The 15,347-nt window shown below is 33.6% G+C and overlaps 1 protein-coding gene across 1 annotated transcript in view; it reads right to left on the bottom strand.

The window, feature by feature from the left end:
- NFXL1 (nuclear transcription factor, X-box binding like 1) overlaps positions 1–15,347 on the bottom strand; it is a 48,734-nt gene that overhangs the window by 22,274 nt on the left and 11,113 nt on the right. Inside the window, exons 5-12 of the mRNA XM_087827577.1 lie at positions 13,030–13,208; positions 12,640–12,801; positions 12,452–12,552; positions 11,671–11,785; positions 10,633–10,757; positions 9,753–9,875; positions 6,218–6,308; positions 176–296 (exon numbers count right to left, since the gene is read on the bottom strand). Of these exons, the coding sequence (XP_087683703.1) occupies positions 176–296; positions 6,218–6,308; positions 9,753–9,875; positions 10,633–10,757; positions 11,671–11,785; positions 12,452–12,552; positions 12,640–12,801; positions 13,030–13,208 (1,017 nt within the window). The remainder of the gene's footprint in view (positions 1–175; positions 297–6,217; positions 6,309–9,752; positions 9,876–10,632; positions 10,758–11,670; positions 11,786–12,451; positions 12,553–12,639; positions 12,802–13,029; positions 13,209–15,347) is intronic.

The following is a 15,347-nucleotide window of genomic DNA, read 5'->3' as shown; positions in this document are numbered from 1 at the left end:
AAAGTGCAAATATCTATTTATATATCTTTTGATTCCATACAGAATGAGAACATACTGTGAATATTAATATTTTAATGCACTAAAGCAAAATCAAAAACACTAACAATATTAAAAATCAATATGAATTTAAATTGGTAAGACACAAATGTAAGTGCGTACAAAGCTTCATACTAACCTGCACTGCTCTTTGCACTTGGGTGGTCTTGTGGTACGTTCTCGGCCACAGGGTACTGTCACCTTTGTATTACCACAATTGCACTTCACATCTACAGTTTCTGGGCAGGGATAGCAACTACCTGAAAAAAAATTTGAAACTTAAAATTTGCTTAACTACTCAAATGCCCATCAATAGTAGAATCAATAAGTTTAGTATGTTTGCACAATGGGAAACTACATGAGAATGAAGAAACTACAATATATGAAGGACTCTCACACACTTAACACTGAGCAAAGAAGCCAGACAGAAAGAGTATGTAGTATATGATTCCATTCAGTGAAGTAAACGGAAAAACTAATCTATAATGTTCAAAATCAGGATGATGGTTATGAAGGGTTTTGGAAATGCTGGTAATGTTTTGTTTAAGGATTTGAGTTCTGAGTACATGGACATGCTCAGTTTGTAAAAATTCATCAAGCTGAACAATTACGATTTGTATACTTTTCTATATCTACATTTGTACTTCAATAAAAGTTTTAGAACTCTCTTTAAAATTTGCTACAAGTTGTTTTAAATAACAAATTAATCATATTACTCTTTTGTAAGCAAAATGGATCTAAGTCTCTGGAAAATCGAAAATCTAATGTTAACGATAATCTCTTTGGCGTATTTTCTTATATACTTCTATTCAAGCACATTAGTTTTGGATAAATTCCACAAAAAGAGTAACTTCTCACATCAGGTTATTAACAAGTACAATCAATTTCCCATTACACTGTGTGAAAGACGAAATTCTAAACCCTCATCTTAAGTTATAATTCCAAGTATTTCTCTTCTAAACATTTCAAAAGGAAAAGATATTTGGGTTTCAGTTTTTTACCTTCTTTTGTTATGAGTTGGTAGAAATACAAAAAAAAAAAAAAAAAGAGAGAGAGAGAGAGAGAGAGAGAGAGAGAGAGAGAAAGAAACCTTTTTAAACAGGCTATAAAGTTCTCCCCAAGGCTCTGACATCATCTTGCAGGCTTCCTTCCCACTCTAGTTTTCCCAGTAAGGTACCTCATTTGAAATAAAATAATAAAGGAATTAAGGTCTTCATCTAAGCAGTGAGTATCTTAAGCGATTGCTGCCTAGTTGTCAGGACCAAGCAAAATACTGACTAGCAGTTAACCTGATAAGAAACAGACTAATGATGAAAAATAGCCAGGTTAAAGCCTCTAAAAGTTCAAAATAGTTCTTTAAAACAACAGAATTTTGATACAAATAATGAACAAAGAAAAAGGAAATGAGAGTAAAAAGTACCATAGGGGGAAAACATATATGTATTGTACAAATTATCAAATTTATACTTTAGTGTTTCAATAAGTAAAGAATAATCCAGTAAAGTATTTTCTTTCTTTAAATTTACTGGGGTGACATTCGTTAATAAAATTATATAGATTTCAAGTATACAATTCTATGACACATCATCTGTATATTGCATTGTGTGCCACCACCCAAAGTCAAATCTTCCATCACCATTTATTTGACCTCCTTTGCCATTAACTGGCCCCCCCCTTCCCTCTGGTAACTGCTACACTGTTGTCTGTGTCTACTAGTTTTTGTTTGTTTTTCTTGTTTGTTCATTTGTTGCTTTCAGTTTTATATCTCACATGTGTGAAATCATATGGTTCTTGACTTTTTCTGACTTATTTCACTTAGGATAATATTCAGTGAAGTTATTATCTTGATGGCAATGCAAGTCAAGTTATCCTGACCCACATGACCAAATTTTATTTTGAGCTTTCCAAAAGAAAAAGCTATTAGCGAGATTTTTTAAAAGGTAGGAGCAACATTTAAGTCTGTTCTCATTAAGGGTATTTTATCAATTTCCATACTTAATGATAAATTTAATTCATCTTCAGCAATTCAAAGAAGAACTTATCAAATACAACCTTTTTGCCACTCTAAATTGCAGTATCATTTTTTCTTTTGTTTAAATTTTGAGAATAAGGGGTAATTTCTCTGAACAGTCTTCCTACTGATCAACAGTATTTGTTACAGTTACCTGTACAAAATGACAGATAAAATAGCTTCAGATATAATACTTTTTATATTAAAAAGCAGCAAACAGAATGTAACTATAGTGGTCAGTGGGTCAATAGCCAACAATGGTATTAGTCTAGGAATTCCAGAAGCATAAAAGTAGATGACCTTGAACTTAAAAGAACTATAAATCAAATGTTCATATATTTATACTGCAAACATGGAGTCAGCATCCTCTGCCTATGAGTTATGGTAAAACTTTGATTATGAAGGTATCTAGAATGATAAAAAATGGTATGAAATAATGATTCTATATATCTTATATAACTGGAGATTAAACAAATGGTGAGAATGGTACAACAGTGTCTTCCACATACTTTCCATCAAGGTAAATTGTTTTAGGAGCTAATAAGTTTCTTTAAAAAGATAAATAAACACTCTGCCAAAAAAAACCCACATTGAACCTGAGTCTGATAAAACCTCTAGATCATACTAACAATTTACAGGAAAAACTGAGGAAAATGCCAAAATACGACAAGGTGCCCTCTGCAAAATTCAGACTCTGTGAAACTAAATAATGCAACCTAGCTTCTTAAACAAATAAGTGACCAAAAAAAAATAGGGATGGGGGCGAGAAAAAACAGACTTCAAAGACATCAACCAATTATATAACACACCAATCTTATTAGGTTTTTCAGTCATACAAACTGAATTAAAAACTGAAGATAATTATTTGACAAGAAACCTGAAGACCAGATATTTGCCGATATTAAAAAATATATTAACTATTTTTAGGTTTAGAAGCCATCTTTTAGAGATGAATACTGAAGTATTTATGGGATTTGCTTCAAAATAATATGAGGGAGATATGCTTTCAACACTTCTCCACTGAGTATGACGATTGTTCTAGCCTTTCTGCACCCTCCTATTTCTAGATAAGTTTTCATTGTATATGGATGCTGAATTTTATCAACAGTTTTTTAGACATTTACTAAGATGATCTCAATTCTCCCTTAAAATGTTAATGTGATGAATCACATTATATTTACTAACGTTAAACCAACCAGACATTACTGGAATAAACCCAACTTGGTTATGATAGATTACTGGAATAAACCCAACTTGTTTGGGATAGCTAACATTATAGTGTTGGGTAGCTGGATTTGATTAGCTAAAACATTAGTATTTCACAAACATGTTTGTGAGTTAGATAGGCCTATACTTTTACTTTCCTTTTCAGATGATATGATGAGTTGGAGCACATTCCTTTTTTACATACACTCTCAAATAGTTTATGAAGAGACTGAACTTACATATACCTTAAATGTCTACTTGTTAAAAATTATGTATAGCCCACCCGGGTGTGGCTCAGCGGTTGAACATCAACCTAGGATCCAGGTGATCGGGGTTCGATTCCCGGTCAGGGCACATGCCCGGGTTTCGGGCTCGATCAACGACTTTCTCATCATTGATGTTTCTCTCTCTCTCTCTCTCCTTTCCTCTCTCTGAAATCAATAAACATAGATTTTTTTTTTTAAAAAATGAAGCACGAAAGATATTTTAAAAAAATAATAATAATTATGTATAAAGTCCGCATGGCTTAGTTGGTTGGAGCATCATCCCCTACACCAAAAGGTTAAAAGTTCAATTCCCAGTCAGGGTACATACCTACAATCCATGTTTCTCTCTCACAATGATGTTTCTCTCTCTCTCCCTTCCTCTCTCTCTAAAAAAGTCAATAAAAACATATCTTCAGGTGAAGATTAAAAAAAAAAAATGTATGTGTAAAAATCAACTATGCTGCCCAGCCAGCATGGCTCAGCGGTTGAGCATCAACCTATGATCCAGGAGATCGAGGTTCGTTTCTGGTCAGGGCACATGCCCTTGTTGCAGGCTCAATCCCCAGCAGGGGATGTGCAGGAGGGAGCCAAACAATGACTCTCTCTCATCAATGATGTTTCTCTCTCTCCCTCTCCCTTCTTCTCTCTGAAATCAATAAAAATATATTTTTTTAAAAAAAAGCAACTAGACCTGGTGTTTTCTTGGTAAGAAAACTCTAACCTACTGATCCAATTTCTTTAATGGCCATACAACTAGTCAGGTTTTCTACTTAAAGTAAAGATGAGTGTTTTAACAATGGTCTACAAGGCCCTATACATATTCCCCTTTCCCCAGCCACCTTTCTCTCATCTCTTTGACCTCATCTCCTACCATCTGTTCCCTTGAGCACCTGCTTCCATCCTCCTTGCAGTTCCTTCAAATGCTCCTGTCTGAGGGACGCTGCAATCACGCTTTCTTGCCCAGAACACTACCTCACCCCTACTGCTACATGGCTTGATCCCTTACTTCTCAGGTCTCCTCTCAAATGTCATCCTTTCAGAGTCCTCCCCTGATCATACTATATAAAATAGTATATGCCATCCCCACTGTCACCTTTTTAATTTTATTCTAATTTCCTTTCTACACTTGGCACCACCTGATAGTCTGTATTAACTTGATTACTTACTTGTATTCTAATTGAAAGGAAGTAAAAAAAAAAAATAAGTTCCATAAGAGCACGCACTTTGTCAATAACGTTCACTCATGTAATCTCAATGCCTGGTACTTAGCAGGCATGCAAAAAAAACTTACTGAATAAATTAATGATTAATTGTAGAATGTTAAGGAAATTTAAATTTAATGAGTCAATGATGTAATATGACTATAAAGGAAATAAGATCCTTTTTGTAAGGGTGAGAACTGAAAAACTGGTTCTAAACTTCATAATCCAGACACTGACAAATCAGAGAACACCCATAGGAAAATGTCTATGGGGTTAATGTTATCTGTCACTTCTCCTAATAGGGAGGCAATGTGGTAAAATGGAAATATCATTAAAGTTTGAGTTCACATCCTGACTCCGCAACTAGCTGTATGACCTTGGGCCAATAGACTCTTTGACTGTTTCCTTATTATATTAAACAGCAGTAGTGCCGCATACTTTGCAAGATCTCTGAGACATTAACTAAACATCTAACATGCATGTAATCCCAAAGGAAGACAATGAAAACAGTAGAGTAGTTTGTCCCAGGTCATAAAGCCAATAAGAGGCAGAATCCAGACTTGAACCAGAACCTCTTACCTTAAGACCATGCTCTTCCCACTATTTTATACCGTCATTTAGTAGATTCCATTTCATACCAACATATTCCAAATGGGTAAAGTTAACTCAGTTTTCAATGTCTAACAACTTAGGCAACCCTGAGACCCTTTCATGGGGTCTGCAAGATCTCAAACACAGAAAGTAAAGTTTTCCAAAAGCTATATGATAAGTGACATCAAAACAGGTTGAATGCAGAAGCAACTATGTAATTACAGCCATCTCCTATTAAGTTAAATATTAAAGACATTTACAAAAATATAAAAAAATACCACTAAATTTTTTTCAGAAAAGTTATTTTTCACAAAAAATGTTACTATTTTAAGATGCAATGGGCTTTATTGCTATTTTTAAATAAAATAATAAATATTATTACATTTTATTTCAACTTAAAATACAATAAGTATCAACAGACAAAATCCAAATTAACAAAAGCTCTTTGGGTCTCAGGAGTATAAAGAGGTCTTGAGACCAAAAAGGTTGAGAACCACTGGTTTAGGATATATCCAATTCCTTACTATACTTACTTACATAAAAATGTCTAACATTCAAAGTAAAACTAAAAAACCTAAGAACATATTAATTAATTTTAAAATTCTATGGGGAAGGTTGGAAGGAAGTAAGGAAATAACATGGTGTTATAGAAATAACAAAGCTTTTATATTCAGAAGATATGGATTCAAATCTTGGCTATATTGTTTTACTAGATATTTCCCTGAATACATATGTCACTGAATACTCTCAACTTTACTCTGTCCATAAAATTGTGATCTTGGCAACTGCCCTACCTTCTCAAAGTTATTAAGAGGACACCCTAAGATAATAAATGCGAAAGCTCTCTGTCAACCTTAAAAACACTATGTAAATACAAACAAAATTATAGCTATTTTAAATTTTACCTCTGTGGCAGACAGATGGACACTTATGGTTTCTACATCCTAAAGTCCGTCCACAGTTTTGATCACAAGGTGTACAGTTTCCAGGGCAACACTGAAGAGAAAGCAGTATATAAAGAACAGGTCATCTGAAAACCATGTATAATATAAATATCATTACCAGTTATTCACAGAACTTGTGGAAGGCAAAAGATACTGTACTTCTTTTCATTATAATAATGAAAGTATTCACGAGTATCAGCATTCTTCTGATAAGTAGATATGTTATATTAAGAGCTTGTAAGTTTAAACAGACAATGCCCTAATTTAATGAAATCATTTCAGTTAATTATTCTATGACTTAAAATATTCCCAAAAGATAATTTCATTTCTACTTATCCATACAGAGATTGACAACATTAACCAAAAGAATAGATCTGGTCAAACCCTATAGTCAATTCAGGCAAATAATTAGTCTGGTTATTTAAAATTTTTAATTAAAATAAAATCAGTTAAATGTATAGATTAGTTTAGCAGTTATTTTTAAACCAAGGGATCAAAGAATAACTAAAGGAGAAAAGCAGAGCAGGCTATTTACTTCTAACTTTATTTTGTAACTTCCCTGATTTCCAACCTCTTTATAAAAAATACAGTTGTCTATGACTTGTGCCAATTTTCACTCATGAACAAAAGGCAACTACTTATAGTCCATCTTGCCATTCTTATTCCTTTCTTGACTTCTCATATAGTCAAACTTTGGAAAGAAAATACAGACTACAATTGTCTTAAAGAAACTTAAGAGTTGAAATCTACTTAAGAACAAGTTTCAGTATATAAAAATAGCTCAAAGCAAAATACACTTTATTGAAAAGCAACTAAAAGTCAACATAGTTCACTCAATTAGCCAAATATTTACTAAGACTATGTGCCTATCACTTTGCTAGTGGCAGTGTGGGAAAGGAAGGTTTTGTGGTCCTTTATACACTTTTGTTTCTGACCATGGTGGAGTAAACAACAACCAGATTTACACTCCTGCCTTAAACAACTAGGAAATCAGACAAAAAATATGAAGCAACAGTTTTCAGATATGAGGCAATTAGGCAGCACACGACAGCAAGTCCTAAGAGAAGAGAAAGTGAGTCCTGTGATAACACCAGCTTAGACCTGAAGGTTTCCAGGCTGCAGCACAGGGAGAAAGATCACAAGCAGAATCCGGTGGTCCCACCAAGTAGAGTAGTAGACAAAATTCATAGTTCAGAGAGGCCTGTGGCTAGAATTTGTGGATAAGTGGTAGATATAGAGAAAGCTCAGCAGAACTCCAGAAGGGACCAATACCTGTCTGTACATGTGTGAAAGGAAACTACCCAAAACCTGAAAAAGAATCACTGGAAGAAGACAGAACAATTTCCAAAGATTATTCAAGTCAGGGATTAGTTTGTGTTTCCTGTGGCCAGAGTAGAAGAATCTCCTAAAACATGGGAATCTAGCAGAGTACTTCAAAGAGTTATTGCCTGTGTAGAGGAGCCAACTTAGCCCTAGATAAAAGGGTAGTCTGGCTGCACCTAGCAAAACTCCAGTCTTTAAAGGACCAAATGGTTTCTAAGTAACTTAACTTTGACCCAGAATGAAGCTTAAAAATATTTAAAGGAATACCAAAAAAATGCAGCACCCAAATATGTAATGTCTGGATACCAATCAAAATGTCACAATGTCTAGATACCAATCAAAAATTACCAAGCAGACAATGAAGCAGGAAGATATAACCCAAAAGCAGGAAAAAAATCAATCAACAGAAACAGACCCAGAAATGACAGAGGATAGAATTATTAGATGAGGACATTAAAATAGGCATTATAAGTATAGCCCATCCCAATAATCAAGATAGAGGGCATGAGCATGCTGAAAGGACAGACATGGAAGATATAGAAAAGACCCAAACCCAACTCAGAAATGGAAAAAATGCAATGTCTGAGATGATTAAACATAGGATGCGATAAAAAATGGATTAGACAAAGCAGAAGAAAATTAATGAACTTGAAGACAAAGCTATATAAACTAAATACAGAAATTTTAAAAACTAAAATAATAAATGGGGCATCGGTGAGCTGTGAGACCTTAAGTACCATAACATAAGTATTGCTGTCTCAGAAGGCAACGGGTGGGAGAAAACATTTGAAAAAATAAAAACTGAAAATTTCACAAATTTGATTTAAACCTACGGATATAAGAAGCTCAACAAAAATCAAACTAAAGAAACATGAAAAAGCTATACAAAGGAAGATCACAAATTGCTAAAAACTGGTAATGAGGAGAACATTTTTTTAAATAGCCAAAGGGAAAAAAGACATAAACAGAGGAGCAAAGATGATCAATCACAGCACACTCTTTATTGGAAAATATCCAAGCTAAAAGTTAGTGAAACAACATCTTTAAAAAATGGAGAAAAAACTGTCAAACTACAATTCCACAGTAAAAATATTTTTCACAAACTAAGGATATTTTACAAAGCTGAAGATATTTTACAGAAGTTGAATTAATGACCAGCACTATTAGAAATGTTAAAGGAAGTCCTTCAGATAGAAACCTAAGTTAATATAAAAAAACTGAAAACACCAAAAATAATGAGTTTGATGATAAATTACAAGACTACTTTTTCTTATTTTTTCAATCTCTTTAAAAGATACTTATTTAGAGCAAAAATAAAAACATTGTATTTGGGGTTTATAAAATACCTGGATATAAAATGTATAAGAATCAAATAAAGGAGTTGAAATGGAATCACTGAAAGACAACACTCAATAAAATATAAATTAGAAAAAGAGGGAAAAGGAACAAAGAACAGATAGGCAAATAAAAAATAAATAGTAAAATGACAGACTTAAATTCAACCATATTAAAGATCACATTAAATGTAAATTATCTACACCCAAATTAAATGACAAAGATTGTTCTGCTAAGATAAAATAAAACATTATCTAAATGCTGTCTATGAGAAAATCACTTTAAATATAAAGTATGAATAAGTTAAAAGTAAAAGAATGAAAAAGACATACCATGTTAACACTAAGCAAAAGAAAGCTGAAATCACTACATTTCAATAGGAATCTCATCAGATAGAGGGATAATTCATAATAATAAAGAGGACCCTCAAAAACTGCAAATCTACAAACTCAATAAAATATTCCAGCTGACCATGTACTGAACCTAGTGTCTATAAATAAGATTTGAACAATAAAAGTTAAGCTCTTTCCAGCAAATGAACTATCACTCTTAACATTGCTATGATGTTTTAAAGTCAGGGAACAAAAATAGCTTAAGAACCAAGCTGAGAGAATTATGCACAAGATTTTAAAAAGCCCCTTGTCATTTAAAAATCTTGGTAAGATTTCCCACTAGTACAAACAATTAGGATTAATCTAGAGTATTTATTAATATTTCATATGAGAAGCATAGAATATGCCTGGACATTTGAGGAACATGTCAAGACAGTGCTTATCACTGGCCCACTAAGGAAAAATTCAGAATTTTTAAAGCAGTGTCCCAAGCTTATTAGACATACCTTTCTCTTACACTGATGCTTCTGACAGTCACGCATCTTAACACACTTAGTTTCACAGAGATAAGGTTTGTGACATGGCATTCGTTTTGTATGCTTTCCACAGCGACACTGCTTTTCCACTTCCTGGAAGAATCAAATAAATGCTATTAAAACTGACTTTTGTTAACATGATTTTTTTTTTACCTTGCAATTTTTATAATTACTGAAAAATGAAGCAGAAAAGTTTTAAGAACAAATTCGCATGAAAGGAAAACTTTACCAAAACTAAAGCTGAATTTCCTAAAATATGTTTATATCTTACGTTGTTCCCAGACTTCATATGAATTTCCATTATTAAATTTAGTAGGAATTTAGTACTAAGTAGTAAAATCATACCACACATTAAAATCATTTACATGTAGTTATAACCATGATATGTGCACATCTTATCTCAATAAAGCAAGAAAACTGGATTAATTTTAAGCAATTTAATTGGATTAAATTGTAAAGTAATTTGTTGAGTTGGTAGTATGGTTGTAACCAAAGTGACATATATATATATAACTTAAAAGTCTCAATGACATCTAGGCATTCACTTCTTTCCATCATCACTAAGCCTAATTCATCACTGCTTTGAATGTCTACTGGGAACAAATAACCCTTCTGGACTATAAAAATGAGAATGTTCAAACTTTTACCAAGCAAAAACAAAAGGTGATTTTTGGATTTGATCACTGGCATACTCTCCTGCTTCTTCACCATATACATTAGGTCACTAAACTCATTCAGGTCATGATATAGATGTTTCTAAAACTAAGTAATGGAAAACAATTACAGAACAATCCCATTTGACATTGTAATAGAAAGCTCTTAAAAGTAATTATTATAGGAGATGACTAACTTGTCTACATGTTTCACAAGGACCTCGGTGACAACGCTGTGAACATCTATGGACTCCACATTCAAGTAATTTGTCACAACTATCTCCACAAGTTGGTACATCTTCTGTGCAAGGCAAAGAAAACTCTAAGAGCAGACAAAAAGTCAATGTTAATAGTAAGATACATTATTATAAAGCACTAACAGTGTGTCATGTCCTTTTGGGTCCCTAAGGAATGACAGTCCTTTCAGACTATGAATTTTTGCATCTACATAATTATTGGAAAAAATTAACTTTAATAAAAATAATCCCTAATATTTGTAAAGACAATGTGAAGTTAAAAAAAAGTTGACACATGACCAGTTACCACTCTCAAGGAGCACATTTTTATAAGCTACCTATTTCAGAAATACTTATCTGAAGAAATAATATGATGTAAACTTCTATGAAGAATTCCACAATATAGAATTATAAAAACAATTTGCTCTTAATAATCTCACAGGATTTAAAAAAAAGAAGTAGATGTAAAAACATTATGAAACTCACCTTCACCATAAACATGATAAGTACTGGCAATAATCTTATAAGCATTTGTGCTGGTACTGGTGCAGAGTCAAGGAAGTAGACTCAAACTACAACCCTTCTATGCCTTTATCTCAAAGCAACCAAAACGAAATTCACTTATAATCCAATATACAATAATGACAATAGCTTGTAATTATTAGGTTTCCTTTATATGCTAAGCACTACACTAAATGTTTTATGAGCATTTAATTCTCACAATCGTCTTACAAAGATATTATTATTGTCTCCATTTAACTTGAGAAAGTAAGAGTTCATGAAGGTGGGATTTGAACCCAGATATGCCTGATTCCAAAGTCTGAGTTCTTAATACACACAGTGTATTGTCTTCTCATCCAAATGTACAAAAACCTCACATCAAATTTGTATTATTATTGAAACTATAATTATGAACTCACAGGGAAATCTAATTAGGAAAGTACCCTAGTTAGCATAAAAAATAATTATATCCCATTAAAGATTTAAAAATAGTCTTACTTGACTTCTGACATGGACAGAATCTTTTCCCAGATCGAGGACATTCTCCACAAGCACCAACATGACAAACTTGCTCACATGTATGATTACCACATGGCAGTGTTTTTCCACATACCTAAAATAAAATGCAAGAAGTACTAGTGAAGGCCTTAAAACAAAAGACTTTGTATATTATGTAATCCATTCTTTCTTTGTACATAACCCATTTTTCAATCATAAATAAGCAACTTCGTGTTCCTCATAGTTTTTTTCTTACATAGGTATCTCATATATATATATATATATATATAAACATACACACACACACACACACACACACATTCCTATGCACCAAGGAGTGTATTTTTACAATATACAGGAAAAAAGCACATACAGCTTCATATGGCCATCCACCAAAGATTTCCAAATGGTACTAAAACTATGCCAATTCTAGGATAAACAATCTACAAAATCAATCCCAATTCCTCAATTGGACTAACTCAAGAAGTCGGGAGGGGTGTTGGTTAAAGAGGGGAAAGAAAGGGAGAAAGAGCTAGCAAGAAAGAGAGTACACATTTACTGAATCCAAAATTCAACAATTAATTTGAAAATAATTTCCCTCCAGTAATTAAAACATTAAACTGGAAAAGTTTCCTAAAATGTGAATATACGTTATTTGAGTTACTAGTCTTCCTCTCCTTTTATCCAATAAAAACAAATTAGCTAAATCTTAATTAGCATTTCTGATTATGTTTTCAATATTCTTTAATACCCACCTCCCTCAAAATGCATATACACTTACTTGATCACAGTGCCACAGTGGACTTGCACAGCTTCTTTCAGCTACTTGTTTGCCACAGACACACTTTTGTCTACTAACTCTTGGACAGGGCGGACAACTTCCTAAAATCACAATGATAAATTAGCACAGAAACATTATAAAGGCAATAGAGACTGCTTTAACTCTGGTTAACAGGTATGGCTTTTCACCTGCATGACAAGGATTTTCACATTTGTGTTGTCCACAAAGCAACTTCCGCCCACATGGCTGCTGACAGGACCACTCCTTGGCGCTGCACCTACGAGGGATGGGTTTTGCTTTCTTACAGTAACAAGAAGTTGTGACCATCTTTGGACAAGGAGGGCAGGGCCCTAGAATCCAATAAAAGGGGGGAAAAATCAGAAGTGAAAGATAACTTTCAATTCCTATGCCTATCAGTGATTTCTAAAGCTTTCCTTACGGATACTTTAAAAGGCATTCCCTTTCATTATTTTCTTATATAAACTTAAATTCTCAATTCAACTTTCATAATTTTTTTTGCCTCAACGTAAGAAGAAATAATCATCCACAAACAATTATAAATATAATATATAACTCACCTGGATGACAGAGGAGTAAGCACTTATGGCCACATGAAGGTTTAAATTCTCTCTCGCATACCTGACCACATGAATGAGGCACAAGCCATGGATCTAAAGGTGGATCTTCTACTTTTCCACAGTAGCAATAGTACCTACTAGGTGTGTCAGATCGTTTGTATTCAAACCTACATTTTGGACTATAAAGAATTACTGAAGTTAGTTTCATTTTGTAAAGTGACACAAGAGACAGGAATATAAACATACTTAGCAATATGGTATACTCAATTAGTTTTATGTAAGGCACTCTCTGCTCCATTTTTATGTTAGTGAAAAACAAGATTTTACTAAAATAAATTTCAACCATCTAGAACAGCTCTGTCCAATATAATTTCCTGAGATAATGGAACTGTTCTATACCTGCCAAGTCCAAGATAGTAATTATTAACCATATATGACTAGTGAGCATTTGAAATGTGGTTAACACACACAACTGAGAATGGAACAACAGAACATTTATAATTTTTAAAAATTTAAATAACTGCCCGGCCGGCATAGCTCAGTGGCTGAGCATCAACCTATGATCCAGGAGATTGAGGTTTAATGCCCAGTCAGGGCACATGCCCAGGTTTTGGGCTCAATCCCCAACAGGAGGTGTGCAGGAGGCAGCTGATCAATGACACATCACTGATGTTTCTATTTCCCTCTCCCTCTCTCTGAAATCAATAAAATTATAAAAAAAAAAAAAAAAAAAAAAAAAAGCCCTAGCCAGTCTGGCTCAATGGTTAGAGCATCGGCCTGCAGAATGAAGGTCCTAGGTTCGATTCTGGCCAAGGGCAGGTACCTCAGCTGCAAGCTCGATCCCCAGCCCCAGTAGGGGCACGTGCAGGAGGCAACCAATCAATGTCTCTCTTTCACAGAGATATTTCTCTCTCTCTCTCGCTCTCTCCCCCTTCCACTTTTACTGAAAAAGCAATGATTAAAAAAATCCTTGGGTGAGGATTAAAAAAAAAAAAATGTAAATAACCACATGTTGCTAGTTGCTACTACACTGAACAGCACATAACTAGATTATAGGTATATCCTGGCTTCACCATGTAAGAGTAAGGGAAGTCTGAACACATCATTTTATTTCAACTAATTTCAATATCCCCATTGGTAATATGGGAATAAAATCTCTCACAAATCACTGAGAATTATTTTTACAAAGTAACTAGTATGTCAAAAGTGTTTTTAAAAACACAACCACAATTTTATAAATACAAGGTGTGGCAAAATTAGGTTTACACTTCTGAGTATGCAAAACATTATTGTATTATTTTCCATATGAACAATTGTAAACCTACTTTTGCCCCACCCTGTATATCAGTACTTATGGTAATAAGGGGAGCTCTGATGTGGATCCAGTTTTTTGGAAGCATGAATCTTATACAATTTGGGGGTCTCTGTTAAGAAAAAGAACTCAAAATTACAAATATAAAATTAGTTACAAAAGTGAATATTTATGTGACCACACAGAATCCCTGAAGTTTATGCTTCATTATCTTGACAGTCTACCCTTTCGGTTGCCAGTGTGGATACATTTATTATTATCTTTATTTAGCAAATTTATAAAATTTCCATTCTCCAGCACTTTCTGGAAATATAAGTTCAAGATCAAATCATGAATAATAAACCATCTAATAAAATAAATGTAGAAAAATTAATAAGATTGAATAATATACACCTACAGTTTTGAGAGATTTTGAGAATAAAACTGAAAAGCTTATGATCAAAATATGTTAGATGATAGTTTTGTACAATGTGATATTAATTTATACTAATATGAACTCCAGGAGAGAAGTACCAGAATTATGAAGAATTCTGTCCTATAGAAAAGAGTTGAAAGTTCTTTAAAAAGAATAACAAAGGAGTACCCTTTGGGACAGTATGGATGGACCTGGAGAATATTATGCTAAGTGAAATAAGCAGGCAGCGAAAGACAAATATCACATGATCTTGCTTATAAGTGGAATCTAAAGAACTTAATAAACTGATGAACAGAATAGATTCAATGACATGGAAGCATAGATGAGACTGACGAACGTCAGAGGGATGGAGGAGGGCGGGTGGAGGGGGAGAGAGTAACCAAAGAATTTATATGCATATATGCACAACCCAAGGACACAGACAACGGTGGGGAGAGGGACTGGGGAGGGGGAAGGGACAGGATGGAACGGGTCATTGGGGAGAAAAAGGGACATCTGTAATATTTTAAACAAACATAAAATAAAATTTAAAAAAAAAAACAATAACAAAGGAGCTGTTTTGCAGGAGGAAAATAGTGTTTAAATAATGAC

The sequence above is a fragment of the Miniopterus natalensis genome, chromosome 1, assembly GCF_054644295.1.
Source record: "Miniopterus natalensis isolate mMinNat1 chromosome 1, mMinNat1.hap1, whole genome shotgun sequence".
NCBI classification, from domain to species: domain Eukaryota; kingdom Metazoa; phylum Chordata; class Mammalia; order Chiroptera; family Miniopteridae; genus Miniopterus; species Miniopterus natalensis.
This window is presented reverse-complemented; position numbering and strand designations above follow the sequence as displayed.